Genomic DNA, 15,071 nt, shown 5'->3' on the forward strand with positions numbered 1-15,071 from the left:
CCCATCTGGGCCTCCCAAAGTGCTGGGATTACAGGCGTGAGCCACCACGCCCGGCCAGCTGCAAGCTTTCAAGCAGTCAAAGCCCACGAATAGAGCAGGCCTTTCGGCCACTGTAGGGAAGACAGTCAAGGGAGACGTGAGCAGCTAGCAACTGGCACCTTGCCTGCAGATAGGACCAAGCCCCTCCACCTGCCTAGCGGGCTGGACACCTGCTGTGTGTGCTTTCCCAGGACTGGAGGGGATCCAGCTTTCTGGCCGGTTACATCACTTCAGGCCTGTAGTCCTGGGTGGGAAGCTATTGGGATGAACAGCCTTCCGTCATTCCTTCCTACATACTCACCCCGGCACTGGAAGGTGGCCCCAGTCTGTAGCAGGCCCTGGGGAAGGAGAAAGTGGTGGTGTACAGAGAAGTGGTATGAAACAGAGGTGGCAGCCCTCACCTGACCAGCTCTGGCGAAGGGGTCAGATAGGTCCACTGCACCCCACTAGGAGAGCACCAGAAACAGTGCCTGGAGAACCTGGGCCTGGCCCAGTTCAATGCCCCTCACTTCCCAATCCCCACCCCTCCCCCCATCCTCCGTGGAAATGAGAGAGAGGAGCCTGGCGAGGGGCATGTCATCATTTTAATGATGTGGTCTTTGGTGTTTCCCTCATTAGCTGTAGACTATCCCCTCTCCTCCCACCACAATGTTTCCATGATGAGTTACAAACAGAAAGGAAATCACATTTTCATACGAAAAACAAAATGATCAGAGCCTTGATTTCTCCACTAGAAACTACACGTACAGTTAAGAGTCCACATGCAACACCTTAAATCAGACCGAGACCTCACATTCTGAGCTGGAGTCTCCTCCCCTTCCCCAGCCTTGGGCTAGCTTTGGCCTAGGCTCAGGTAATACTGACACCCACAGGCACTACTCTGAAGGCCTTGGCGGGGAGGAGGAGACTGGTGGACAAGCCCTGGGGGCTGGCCAGCCTACACCCCCCACTCCTGAGTGAGGACCTGCCCACTGTCCCTTGACCCCCTCCTGTATCAGGCAAGCAGGCTGCCCCCTTACCCCACAGTAGTCCCCCATTAGTAAATGCCGAAGTCCCCGTCCTCAAGAATCTAGGAGCCTGGCCCGACCCCTGTTGGTTTCAGTGGGGTAAAAGGACGAAGACAGGCTGAAGCTCTGGAAGGCTCAGAGTTGGAGGTGGTTTCTGGGGGCCAGGCCACTCCTCCTGTTTCTGGGCTCCTGGTGGCTCTGCCCACCCAACAGGCGGACAGGGCAAAGCTGCCTCACGGGCCTCTGTCCAGGATGATTGGCCCAGATCTGGAAGACTGTTCACTCTGGAGGCTCTGTCCAGGGCTGAGTCCCTTGAGCTCATGTTACTAGGAGAAAGTGGGGTGCCTGGCAGATTCCCACTTGCTCCTCTATTCACATTAAGCCCAGAGTGTGGCTCTCCTGGGCTCCAGATCCTGGAAGGTTCTAGTTCCCCGAGGCAGGCCTTGCCCATTCGACTGTCTCCTGCCCACTGACTGATCTTCCTCTCCACCCCGACCCTCCTCCTCCTCCTCCTGTTCCCTGATGCAGCCAGCAGCTCTTCCACATGTCCAGTTCCCAGTCAGCTGTGAGGTCCGGTTTCTGCTTGGCGGTTCGAGGGGAGGCACCAGTGCAACGTTTGTCTCTACCTGTTCCGTGGTTCTCCCCTAGGGCCTGCAGCGTCCCCCCTGCTGCTGCCACCATCCAGAAGGTGGTTGTTATTGGTCAAGTCGCAGTGGAGGGTTGGTCCCTCAGCGCTGGGAAGGGAAACAGGAATAGGGACAGGGGAGGAAGAGGGCAGGGTTGGCTGGGTTGGCTCCCGCCCAGGGGTACCAGGCTGGTCCCAGGAAGCTGTCCGGGGGCTTAGGCCTCGCTCTGCCAGTTGCCCGGGCTCTGGGAGCAGTCCCCGAGAGGTGGAGGGCTGGGGTGAGGAGGTGCGGGCAGCACCAGGTTCAGTGCCCGTCTGAGAGCTGCGGTGAATGCGGTGGCTGACGATGATGTTGTTGCCGAAGCCGCCCATGGAAGCCATGGTGGTGCTCTGCTCCCGCTGCACCACGGCCGTCATGCCGCCCTCCGCCATCAGCCTCTGGATCCTGCTGAGCGCGTCTTCTCCACTGGCACCATACTCTGAACCCTCACCTGGCAGGTACAAAGCAGAAGAGAGAGCGAATTGGCTGCTGGCCTGGGCCTCTGAGGCAGGTGGGCAGCCACTGGTAGCAACTGGGGGATACTTGACTAAACGCAGGATAGAGAAAGACTCGCTCCATCACTGTGAAAACCAATCCGAGTCTTGAGAGCTAGACAAAACCCCCAAAATGATCACAATCCATACTTCTGTTTTACTGGTGGGGAAACTGAGGCCTAGGATGGCCAGTTAAGAGGCAGCACTGGCCCAGAAGGCAGCAGGTTGGCCTCAATGAGTTCTCTCAGCACCAGTGGCAGCTTAGCATGCAAGGAGGCAGGTTCAGACAGCTGGCTTTGTCTGCCTGCTCCCTGTTGTGGAAACTCAGCAGACCTAGGGCTGAGCTGGGGTATGCCACCTTTTCTCTGCAAAGACAGTAGGTACCCTATGGGTGTGGCCCAAAGGGAAACAGTCTGCTCTGCTTCATTACAATGCTGTCTTCCTTCAGCGTAGTTTTGTGTTACCTCCTCAAAGCCCCTGAGGAAGCTGAGAGTTTTTATTTTTATATTGATTGACTGATTGATTAATTGATGGAGTCTCACTCTTTCACCCAGGCTGGAGTGCAGTGGTGCGATCTCGGCTCACTGCAAGCTCTGCCTCCTGGGTTCACACCATTCTCCTGCCTCAGCCTCCTGAGTAACTATAGGTGCCCACCACCACACCCAGATAACTTTTATTATTTTTAGTAGAGACAGGGTTTCACCATGTTAACCAGGATGGTCTTGATCTCCTGACCTCGTGATCTGCCCGCCTCAGCCTCCCAAAGTGTTGGGATTACAGGCGTGAGCCACTGCGCCCGGCCTATTTTATTTATTTATTTTTGAGACAGAGTCTTGCTCTGTCACCCAAGCTGGAGTGCAGTGGCGTGATCTTGGCTCACTGCAACCTCCACCTCCTGGGTTCAAGCAATTATCCTGCCTCAGCCTCCCAAGTAGCTGGGATTACAGGCATGCACCATCATACCTGGCTCATTTTTGTATTTTTAGTAGAGACGGTGTTTCCCCATGTTGGCCAGGCTGGTTTCGAACTCCTGACCTCAGGTGATCCACCCTCCTCGGCCTCCCAAAGTGCTAGGATTACAGGCATGAGCCACCACACCCGGCCATATTTACTTATTTTTTTGAAATGGAGTTTTGTTCTTGTCGCCCAGGCTGGAGTGCAATGATGCGATCTCAGCTCACTGCAACCTCCACTTCCCGGGTTCAAGCCATTCTTCTGCCTCAGCCTCCAAGTAGCTGGGATTACAGGTGCCCACCACCACGTCCAGCTAATTTTTGTATTTTTAGTAGAGACAGGGTTTCGCCATGTTAGCCAGGCCAGTCTCCTGACCTCAGGTAATCTGCCCGCCTCAGCCTCCCAAAGGGCTGGGATTACAGGCATGAGCCACCGCGCCCAGCCTTTGTTTTTTGAGATGAGGTTTTGCTCTTGTCACTCAGGCTGAAGTGCAGTGGCACAATATTGGCTCACTGCAACCTCCACCTCCCGGGTTCAAGTGATTCTCCTGCCTCAGCCTCCTGAGTAGCTGGGATTATAGGCTCCCACCACACCTGGCTAATTTTTTGTATTTTTAGTAGAGATGGGTTTCCACCATGTTGGCCAGGCTGCTCTCGAACTCCTGACTTCAGGCGATCCACCCACCTAGGCCTCCCAAAGTGTTGGGATTACAGGCGTGAGCCACCGCACCTGGTCAGAAGCTGAGAGTTTTAACTGTTCCTTGGAAGGGCTGTTTCCTTCTCTTCTTTCCCTTTACCCCCCAGTCTTCACAAGCTATTCCCCAGTTATTGTTCTCCTGGGGCTCAATGCCTGATGCCATATTTCCCAGGAGAGAGTCAACTGACCAGCACAGGCCCCAGGTCTGGGGAGGGAGAGAAGGATCTGTCCACCACTCCCTCTCCAGAAAGGCCTGAGCATTCCTTTGTGTGGGAACAGAAAAGACTTCAGCTCAAATCTCAGCTCTGTCACTTGCTTGCTGGGTGACCTTGAAAACAATCCCTAACATCTACCTTGCACGGTGCTGGAGAGAGAAGAGGAGCTAACGCACAGCCCAGGCACTTGGTCAACGGTGCCTGTTGTGATTAACTGGGGGTCTGCAGCAGTGGAGCTCTATCGCTGTGGGACCTCCCTTCCAGCTTTCTGCTCAGCTCTTGGTGGGGTGAGAACCAGGCCAAGACCGTGGGCAACTATGATCAAGGCTCTCAGGCTGTGAGGGATGGCTCCACTGCCACTGAACTGCTGATTTGTCTCCATCAGCTACTGTTTGGGATTTTGCAGTTCTGGGGGTTTTGATGGTGAGTTTTCTTTCCTTTTGGGGTACTTGCCAGCAGCTATTTTTATGAGACTTTCTTTGCTCCCCTAACCCCATCCATTCCCTTCTCTCTGCCTGCCTCATTAGAGTTGGATTTCCAGGCCAGCCAGTTTCACAGCTTGGTGGCATCTAAGGCCCCAAGAGATCTCTCACCCTTCTTGTTAGTACTTGGCAGCCTCATGCTTCTAGTTCTTTCTACGGGTGTTTTTTTTTGAGACCAAGTCTCGCTATGTCACCTAAACTGCAGTGCAGTGGTACAAACACGGCTCACTGCAGCTTAAGCCTCTCGGGTGCAAGCGATCCACCCACCTCAGCCTCCCGAGTAGTTGGGAGTACAGGCACGCACCACCACACCTGGCTAATTTTTTGTACTTTTTGTAGAGACAGGGTTTCGCCATGTTGCCCAGGCTGGTCTTGAACTCCTGGGCTCAAGCAATCCTCCTGCCTTGGCCTCCCAAAGTGCTGGGATAACATGGGTGAGTGACTGCACCCAGCCCCAGTCTCAGACGATCTTCCTCAGCATTATGTCCCCTCTTGCTTTTCTGGACATCCCCTGATAAAGCGCTGCCCTCCATCCCTCGAGGTGGCTGCCCTTCCCCAGTTCCTCCTGGGACGCCCGGCTCCAGCTCCCAGGGCAGAAGGAGAGAAAACCTGAAGGGCTCTCGGAGTACTGGGTCAACCCCATCTTCAGGGTTTAAAGCCTTCTAACAGTGGGGCAGAGGGTAAGAAGAAAAAGGGCAACCTATGGCCTTGGTGCCCACCGAGATTCTACCCTGGGAGCCATGGGCTGCCTGGGGACGCCCCCTGGGGCCCTCCCTGTGCTCACTGTAGCCCCACTGCTTTCTAAGAACTCTGCACTGATGTCCTCACAGCATGGTCTGGGGCGTGCCGTGGCTGGCCTGAGGCCTGCTGGCATTGGAGTGCACTGTGCCAGGCGCTGTGCCTGGTGAACTCTCAGCTCTTTTCTTTTCGAGACAGAGTCTCGCTCTATTGCCCAGACTGGAGTGCAGTGGCATGATCTCAGCTCACTGCAACCTCCACTTCCCGGGTTCAAGCAATTCTCCTGCCTCAGCCTCCCGAGTAGCTGGGACTACAGGCGTGTGCCACCATACCTGGCTAATTTTTGTATTTTTAGTAGAGACAGTGTTTCACCATGCTGGCTAGGCTGGTATCAGACTCCTGACCTTGTGATCCACCCACCTGGACCTCCCAAAGTTCTGGGATTACAGGTGTGAGCCACCGCACCCAGCTCAGCTCCTCAAGTAGATTACCAGGGGCAGAACAGGCTGCCTTGGGGCCCTATGGGCGCTGCTGCAGCCAAGCCCCCAGAGAGCCCCGGATGGGCTTTCCCAGGCTCTGGGGGAGGCCCTGCTGCTGGCGCTCAAGTCTGAGCCCACTGCTTGCTTGCCTATGGCTCTAGGCCTGGCCACCCCTCTCTATGGCTATGACTGTGTCCTAACTGGGCTTCTTGGTTCCAGTCTCCTCCCCTTCCGTCTAGTCTCCACACTGTTGCTATTACCATCCTAATTCAGCTCTGATGAACTGAGCTCTGGTTAAGTCTGCACCCTGTTCAAAACCCAGCAGCTGCAAAAGCCCTCACAGTAGTCAAAACTCCCTCAGCTTGACATTTGAGGGCTCTCTGGCCAGACGCTTATCATGCTGTAGACCTTCCTGCCCTGTCCCCCACATTCCTGCAAGTACCCGGCAGCCCTGCTCCCTGCACAGATGGGCATACACTGTGCACACTGTGCCATGCTCTTGTCCCGTCTCCTCTGCCACCCAGTTCTCTCTGGTCCCCCAGCTAGAAGGGGCTGCTCCTTCTCTGGGGCCTCACAGTGCTTCACACCTTCCTGTAGCTGTGGCATCTCTCTTCTGGCCTATAAGTTCCTGAAGGTCCTGGACTCATTTGTATTCTCTTTTGAGTCAAGTCTAACACGTGGGTTTACACTGGGCGTGTATTTGTCAAATACATATATGGATGAATAAAAGGGCTCCCAGACTCCTCACAGGGTCTCCAGACTTAAGGATGCTTGGAAAACTGGTCTTGTAACTGCCCATTGCGGGAGAAACATTTGTTTTATTTTATTTTTTTTGAGACGGAGTCTCGCTCTGTTGCCCAGGCTGGAGTGCGGTGGTGAGATCACGGCTCACTACAACCTCCGCCTCCCAGGTTCAAGCAATTTTCCCGCCTCAGCCTCCCGAGTAGCTGGGATTACATGCGTGCACCACCACACTTAGCTAATTTTTTTTGTATTTTTAGTAGAGATGGGGTTTCACCATGTTGGCCAGGCTGGTCTCCAACTCCTGACTTTGTGATCTGCCTGCCTCAGCCTCCCAAAGTGCTGGGATTACAGGCGTGAGCCACGGGAGAAGCACTTAATATGTCTAGTTGTCTCTGGACTTGCTCTTTGAGGGAAGAGACACAATGGATTCATCTCAATGTAATTCCCTCCACAGTGCCCTGGAATTCATGGTGCCTAACACAATACCAGACACAAAGTAAGTGCTCAAAAAAGAATGAATGGAAGATTTTAAAATGTACAAACAAATGGCTCCCCCAGGGCTGGGTGTGCACAGCTTCAGCCTACAGAACTATGAGCTATGCTTCCCTCCTGGGAGCTCTAAGCCAAGGCTAAGAGCAACTGAGGGCAGCTGGCACATTCTTCAAGAGAAAAAATACCAGGGCTAGAGGGAAATGGCAGTCACAGTCAGGGATCCAGGCACAGTGGCAGACAGGGGGTTAATTCTGCGGTCTCCTTCTCTGTAGCAAAAGCATCTGTTTTTGTCTTTGAAAACAGGCAATTGATTTAGAGTTCACATGAGGTCTCTTCCTTGGCAAGTCCTAAGGTACACTCTAGAAGCAGAGGCCAGGGGAGGATCAACAAGTTCCCACCATGCCCTGCAACCATATTTAATTCTAGAGGTTTCATTGCCAGAAGAGCAGAAGAGGGAACCGAGGCTCAGAGAGTCACAGGAGGAGCTGCCCTCTCTAACCTCTAGGAGTACTGGTCTTCCAGCCCCTCCCTCTTCACATTTGCTTTTTCCTGGCCCAGGGCCCAGGCTACTGCTGCTGGTCTACTTACCATCTTCACCAGACAAAACAGAGGCTCAGATGATCTTTGCTACGGGTCAGGGGCACAGCCATGGTGCTCTCCAAATAGTGGGGCACAGCCATGCTCGGAGGCAGGGCCTTGCCTCAGCTCAGCTAAACTCACTAATTCCATGCTTGCCCTGAATGCCCACTGCAAGCTAGGGAGGCACTGGATCAGTGCTGGAAGCCAACAGCGAGCCCAGGAAATGCTTCCCTCCCTTTTCGAGCTACCCTCTTGGCCAGCAGGGTAGGAAAGCTTGCTGTAGAGTCAAATTCTGGGAGAAGTCAAACTCTTGTTAAAGTCGAACATGCAAAAAAGCTGATGCGTGCAAATATCCCTGTGGAGGGCTCCTCCTGGAAGGCCTGGAAAGAGCTGAATGGATTTCAACCAAATTTTTATAGAACAAGAAAATGAGAAGTAGCCTAGGAGCCCTTTGGTGCTAACTGACAGAAAAGGGCCAAGGGGAGTGGGGAGGGGCAGGCCACAGAACAGCAATTACTACAAGCAGAGCAGGCTTCCCACATTAATAAATCTGAGTGGTTGAGTGTGGCGGCTCACGCCTATAATCCTAGTACTTTGGGAGGCCGGGGCGGGAGGATCATTGGAGCCCAGGAGTTCGAGACCAGCCTGGGCAACATGGTGAAACCCTGCCTCTACAACAAACAAACAAAATAAACAAAAGTAGCCAGGTGTGGTGGCGTGTGCCAGGAGGCTGAGGTGGGAGGATCCCTTGAGCCCAGGAGGTCGAGGCTGCAGTGAGCCGTGTTCGTGTCACTGTACTCCAGCCTGGATAGAAGAGCGAGATCTTGTCTCAAAAAATAAAAACAAAATAAATAAATCTTGGTGCCTGTAGCAGGTGTGAGTGCAGGTGGGATCTCCCTTCTAGACCAGCCCAGAAGAGCTGAACTCCCTGACCAGAGGGTTTCGCTATCCATGCCCTTGCAGCTCTGGTTTTGTCAATACAAAACCTGCCAGCTGCCTCTGCATGGGGAAATCTGGGCCCAAAGAGAGCCCTGATCCCTGGGCTCCCCTGGAGTCTGACAACAGAATAGTGGTATGAGTGCCTCAGAGCAAGGCTCCTTGCCCTAGGAGGGACAAGGCTGGACACTGACACCCATCCATCAAGTGCCCATACCCTCTGACCCACACCTCCCCTGCCCTGACTGGTTTCTGAAAGGGGTATGGTGTGTGGAACAGCTGTGGGTGCAGGGTATAGGCAGAGCATGCAGGGATGCAGGCAGGCAGAAGCAGCCAGCTGCCCGGTCTCACTCTGCCTGCTGCTCCCGCTGACCAGAGTCTCAGCTTAGCTGGGGCCATCCTCTACCGCCTGCTCTACTTTACAGGAGGCGGGGATAGTGGGACAAGGAACCAGGTCCTGCCTCCTCAAACCAGGGAAAAGAGCTCCTTCCCTCTGCCCCACCCTCTGCCCCCATCCCCCTCAAAAGAATGAAAGGAACTTATAATTGACTAGAAGCCAGAAATGAGCTGCATGCTAACCAAGAAAACAGCAGAGAATTCTCCGGGAGGTGAGACACCAGCAGACATACTTCTGAAGGTGGCAGCTCCTGCTCCCAGAGCCCCAGCATGTCACCTTCAGGCTGAAGGCCTCACTCCCAGCCCAGTCCCAGTAACTTGCCCTCCCCACTCATCCAGTGTCAGTTCTCCACATGCACCAGACATGCCATGAACACAAATTAGTGGTCCTTTATGCAGTAACATGTCTTTGAACTTGGTGCCATTGCATGTGCTGAGACATGTCTCCAGGAATGCTTCCCCACCACCCTACTTCACCTGACTCCTATTCATCCTTGAAGACTAGGCTCAGGGCCGCCTCCTCCAGGAGTCTCCCCTAAGCCCCACAGGCTGGGCACAGCCCCTCCTCCTCTATGCTCCGGAGGTCCTCATCACACTAAAACAATTATCAGTTTAGGCGCCCATCTCCCTCTCTAGACTGTGAGCTCCTCATGGAAGGACGGAGAGACCTACTTGTCTTCACCACTTTTACCAAGTGGCTGACACATGGTAAAAGCTCAGTGAAATCAAATCAGAAAGGGCTGCCTAGCCGGGCGCAGTGCTTCATGCCTGTAATTCCACCACTTTGGGAGGCCAAGAAGGGAGGCTTGCTTGAAGCTAGGAGTTCAAGACCAGCCCGGGCAACATGGTGAGACCCTATCTCTAAAAAAAAATAATGATAAAAAAAATAGCCAGGCATGGTGGCGCACACTTGTAGTCCCAGCTAGTCAGCAGGCTGAGGCAGGAAGATCGCTTGAGCCTAGGAGTTCGGACTGCAGTGAGCCATGACGGCGCCACTGTACTCCAGCCTGAGCAACAGGGTGAGACTCTATCTTTATTTCATTTATTTATTTGTTTTTGAGACAGGGTCTCACTCTGTCTCCCAGGCTGGAGTGCAGTGGCATATCACAGCTCACTGCAGTCACCACCTTCCAGGCTCAAGCAATCTTCCTGCCTCCAGCCTCCAGAGTAGCTGGGACTACAGATGCGTGCCACCATGCTCGGCTAATTTTTTGTATATTTAGTAGACACAGGGTTTTGCTGTGTTGCCCAGGCTGGTCTTGAACTCCAGGACTCAAGGGATCCTCCTGCCTTGGCCCCCTAAAGCACTGGGACTACAGGTGTGAGCTACCATGCCCAGCTGAGATTCTGTCTTTATTTATTTTATTATTTTTGAGACAGAGTCTTACTTTGTTGCCCAGGCTGGAGTGCAGTGGTGTGATCTTGGCTCATTGCAACCTCTGTCTCCCAGGTTCAAGTGATTCTCCTGCCTCAGCCACCTCAGTAGCTGGGATTACAGGTGCCCACCACCATGCCCGGCTAATTTTTGTATTTTTAGTAGAGGCAGCGTTTCACCATGTTGGCCAGCTGGTCTTGAACTCCTGATCTCAAGTGATCTGCCCACCTTGGCCTCCCAAAGTGCTAGGATTACAGGCATGAGCCACCACACCCAGCTGAGACTCTATCTTTAAATTTAAAAAAAAAAAAAAAAAAAAAAAAAAAAAAAAAAAAAAAGGCCGGGTGTGGGGGCTCACACCTGTAACTCCAGCACTTTGGGACGTCAAGGTGGGAGGATCACTTGATCCCAGGAGTTCAAGGCCAGCAAGGGCAACACAGTGAGACCCCATCTCAAAAACAAACAACACACTCTTCCAGTGACTGCTATTTGCATATACATATATACATACTACAAACATACATAAGGGGCTGGCCGGGTGTGGTGGCTCACGCCTGTAATCCCGGCACTTTGGGAGGCTGAGGTGGGCGTATCACTTGAGGTCAGAAGTTCAAGACCAGCCTGGCCAACATAGCAAAACCCCGTCTCCACTAAAAAATACAAAAATTAGTTGGGAGTGGTGGTGGGCGCCTGTAATCCCAGCTACTCGGGAGGCTGAGGCAGAAAGAATCACTTGAACCTGGGAGGCAGAGGTTGCAGTAAGCTGAGATTGCACCACTGCACTCCAGCCTCGGCGACAGAGTGAGACTCCATCTCAAAAAAATAAAAAAAGAGGCCAGGCATGGTGGCTCACGCCTTTAATCCCAGCACTTTGGGAGGCTGAGGCGGGTGGACCATGAGGTCAGGAGTTCGAGACCAGCCTGGACAACATGGTGAAACCCTGTCTCTACTAAAAAATACAGAAATTAGCCGGGCATGGTGGCACATGCCTGTAATCCCAGCTACTCGGGAGGCTGAGGCAGGAGAATCACTTGAACTCGGGAAGCGGTGGTTGCAGTGAGCTGAGATCGCAGAGGTTGCAGTGAGCCAAGATCATGCCATTGCACTCCAGCTTAGGTGACAGAGTGAGATTCTGTCTCAAAAATAAATAAATAAATAAAAATAAAAAGAAGGGGCTGCCTAAGAGAATGGCCCACTTCTCCAAACCCCTCCCGCTGTCAGGGTTTACTGGGAGCTCTGAGAGGTCTGCCTCCTACTGAGAGGTCTGGCCCGCTGGCTCCATTGGAGAAGCCCGTGGTGGTTCCCTTCTGCCTGGCCCTCAGGCTTCCTGGAAAAGGCCTAATGGACTCCAGAGCAGCTTAGAGTCCACAGAAACCTGCAAAAAAGGGCCTGAAGATGGCAGAAGGAGCCTTCCACCACCTCCTCCTAGAGGCTCACAGCGGAGGTTGGCTGCTCCAGCCAGCACCACCTTATGGTCATGGCCCCAGCGAGGGGCTTCCACCCAGCACAAATGCAGGAGGTGGGCTGTGCTACAGACCAAAGAGGGACTTCACTTTGAAAATTCTCAGTTCATGGCATCGAGAGCGACCATGCAATACCCTGTGGGGGACTGTGGTGTAGAAAGCCGTTCCCTGGGGTGATAGGCACGTTTATTATTCTTTGCCTGACATGCACCATGGCTTTTCCTCCCATGGTCTTTTCTGGGCAAATGGCTCAACACAGACTTAGAAAATGTGTCTGTTTGGAGGCTGCTTTGTTTGGAGCTAGGACCAGCAAGGGGGCTGGAGGTAGGGGGTGAGGATAGCAACTGAGTGAGAACAGCCTGTTTAACACAGCTGCTGACGGACTCCTAAGTGGCTCGAGCTCTGCTGCTGGGAAGTGCTAATTGGTTTTTAAAAGTGTGAGGCTGGCACAGAGAGTCAGGGCCGAGTGTGGCAGAGCCACACCTGAAATAGGTGAGAGAAAGGGGCTGATGATATGCCAGGCTGCAGCCAAAATGTCAACGAGCCCCAGGTGTGACAGGAGTGTGCGAGGTCCTCCCATGGGGCAGTCCCAAATCTGCCACACTGGTAAGGGGACGACACGCTAGGCTGTGGTTTGGCCCCAGAAGCTAAGGCCTGGGGTGCACTTCTCTGGAATGGCAGCTTGCAGGGGCGAGTCTCCCTTTAGCCCTTTCAATCCAGGCTTTCTGTGCTCTCTCTTTGGAAAAAGAGCCGGGGTCCTCACATTTTAGAGGAGAGGGACATCAGCGTACTTGGTGGGAGCTGAGGCGAGCTGCAAGAGTGACCCAGCTCAGGGAAACCACGTCACTGCTGAGGAGGCTCTTAATGCCACCAGGCGGGCATCACCCAGACATGGGAGGGGGTATGCATCCTGAGTGGGAAGTGGCACTCACTCGGTCTTAGGGTCCCTCTCCCACCCCCTCCAGCGCCACATGGCTCCTACCTTCACTAGGACCTGAGGCGGCTGTCCCTGGCTCCGGCACCTCCCTCTCAGTCTGTGTTTCGGCATTCTGCAGCTGAAGGGCCAGCGTCTGGGTGCCCTGAGATGTCACTGAGGTGGTGGGGTTCCGGGGCTGCAGCCCAATGGCATTCATCAGCCCCATGTCTCTGTCTGTCCGCCATGTGGCTCTGCTGGTTCTAGGGAGAGAAAGGCAGACTGAAGTCAGATGGGGCTTGGGACAGCGCCCCTCACAGCACTCTGCTGGCTCTATGCCAATCCTCAGGGCAGTGTGGGCCAGGCCCTGCAGGCTAAGAGAAGCCCTGTGCTGCTGCAACTACCTCTTGATGGCGGTTTACTTGTCTGTGTCCGTTCTCCCCCAAGGTTAGTCTGTACCGTGGAACAATGAAAGGCCACAGAAACATCCAATCTTGCAACCCTGGCTCACTCAGTCATGCCCTTCAACAACAGGCCCCTGTCGGGGAGTGGGGAGGAGCTGTAGAGATGGCTGATCTGAAAAGACGTTAATGAAATTCAGGAGGCCAGTAGCTGAGATCATGGGATAAAGGGTGAGCACTAGAAGAAGGTCCTTTGTCTCTTTAGCTTTACCTTCCTTCCAACTGTACGCTCATAAGATTCCACTTTGAATTCTTGAATTTCCAAGTGAACTGAGAACTCCACTTTGGAGGGAAAGAACTGGAACTCGTTTTTTTTTTTTTTTTTTTTCGGTGAGACAGTCTCACCCTGTCACCCAGGCTGGAGTGCAGTGGCGCAATCTCAGCTCACTGCAACCTCCACCTCCAGGATTCAAGTGATTCTCCTGCTTCAGCCTCCCGAGTAGCTGGGATTACAGGCGTACACCACCATGCTCGGCTAATTTTTGTATTTCTAGTAGAGAGGGGTTTCACCATGTTGGCCAGGATGGTCTCGATCTCCTGACCTCGTGATCCGCCCGCCTCAGCCTCCCAAAGTGCTGGGATTGCAGGCGTGAGCCACCCGCCCATCCAGGACTGGAACTCTTATGAGGCTCTTCTGGGATCCTCTTTCCAGGGCCTTCTGAAAACAGACCCTTGCAGGTAGGGAGCACGGGCTGTCCTACAAGGAAGGTTCCGGCCAATGCTAGCATCCCCCTTCCTTGGGCATGTCCCAGGCACTGCCTTGGAATAGCTGGAGCTGGCAGCAGAGGCAGCCCAGAGCTTTTGAGACTATCACCAGACACTCATATTTCTAGCTGCTTCTGGGACTATTCCTCCAGCTATGCTCAGCAATTCCTAGGGGAAGTAGCAATTGCTTTGGGTTTATCAACAACCCAGCGCTTTGTTCCAGTCTTCATTAGTGAATTAAGTGATGAAAGGATCAGTACCAGATTTCTACTAATGGGTGCCTCAAGAGGATTTGTCCCTGGGCTACAGCCCTGGGCAGCTTGGTCCCTGAGGTCCTGGTCATCTGGAAGAGCCTGGGCCATGGAGCAGACTTCATGGGGCGGCATCCTTCTCCAGGCCCTATCTTCTCTCCTCACCCCAAGTGTGCCCAGGTACCATGGCCAGGATGGGAGAGGGCCAGGGGGTGGTTCTACAGCAAGACTGAGAGCAGAGCTTTTGTTCTCTTTCTTAGCCACACAACACTCTTCTCAAATGAAACTGTACACAAAAGATCAAGGAGGTGCTGCTCTGGTTGAGGAGGGACCCAGAGCCCTAGAGGGCGCTGCTTAAGAGCCCATTAAAAGCAGGAGGAAGGGACAGGCCTCCAGCCAGCTGCTCCCTGCCTACTTCCCAAACATACCCAGGCCGCTCGCTGCTCCTGCTGTTGGAATGGACAGTGAAGACCGTCTCGTTCAGCTGGTCCCAGTAGTACTCAACACCAGAGTTTAAGGCCCTAAAAATCAGTTGGGAAGGGTATAGAAGAAGGTGAAAGGCATTAGAGAGGGAAGGATAAGAGCTCCTGAAACTCCTGGCTTTGTGGACTGTGGCTGCCCATCCTTTCTCTCTCCTGGGGCTGAGCTGAAACCAAGACCAGAGCTGCTGCCTCATCAGGATGCTCAGTGCTGGGGCAATTCAGACAAATCTCTAATAGCCTAAATGCCTGGAATGGTGGGTTTAGCTTCTCCCTTCCCCCTGACAAGCCTAACTGGCTCCTCCTTGGAGCTAAGAGACAGCTAAAAAATAGCAACAACAGATACAGGCAGTGGGTCCTGAGTATTCTTCAGACACAGAGAAAGGAACTAACATGGCAAATGTGAGGCTGGAGTGAGGCCCACTGGAGAGATATTGAGCCATGGACAGCACTGCCCAATGGGCATGCCTAGTCTTGAAAAGCAGAGGCCTTGGCCAGGTGCCAGTGG

General features: G+C 53.6%; 1 protein-coding gene across 7 annotated transcripts in view; it reads right to left on the reverse strand.

Annotated features, from left to right (window-relative positions):
- Positions 1–603: 603 nt before the first annotated feature.
- Positions 604–15,071, reverse strand: part of AMBRA1 (autophagy and beclin 1 regulator 1) — a 201,094-nt gene continuing 186,626 nt past the window's right edge. For all 7 annotated transcript variants that reach the window (XM_030829132.1, XM_030829131.1, XM_030829130.1 and 4 more), the window contains 3 exons: positions 14,513–14,605; positions 12,737–12,930; positions 604–2,162 (listed from right to left, as the gene is read on the reverse strand). In XM_030829132.1, the coding sequence (XP_030684992.1) occupies positions 1,669–2,162; positions 12,737–12,930; positions 14,513–14,605 (781 nt within the window). In that variant the 3' untranslated portion in view covers positions 604–1,668. The remainder of the gene's footprint in view (positions 2,163–12,736; positions 12,931–14,512; positions 14,606–15,071) is intronic.

Source organism: Nomascus leucogenys, chromosome 15 (assembly GCF_006542625.1).
Source record: "Nomascus leucogenys isolate Asia chromosome 15, Asia_NLE_v1, whole genome shotgun sequence".
Taxonomy (NCBI): domain Eukaryota; kingdom Metazoa; phylum Chordata; class Mammalia; order Primates; family Hylobatidae; genus Nomascus; species Nomascus leucogenys.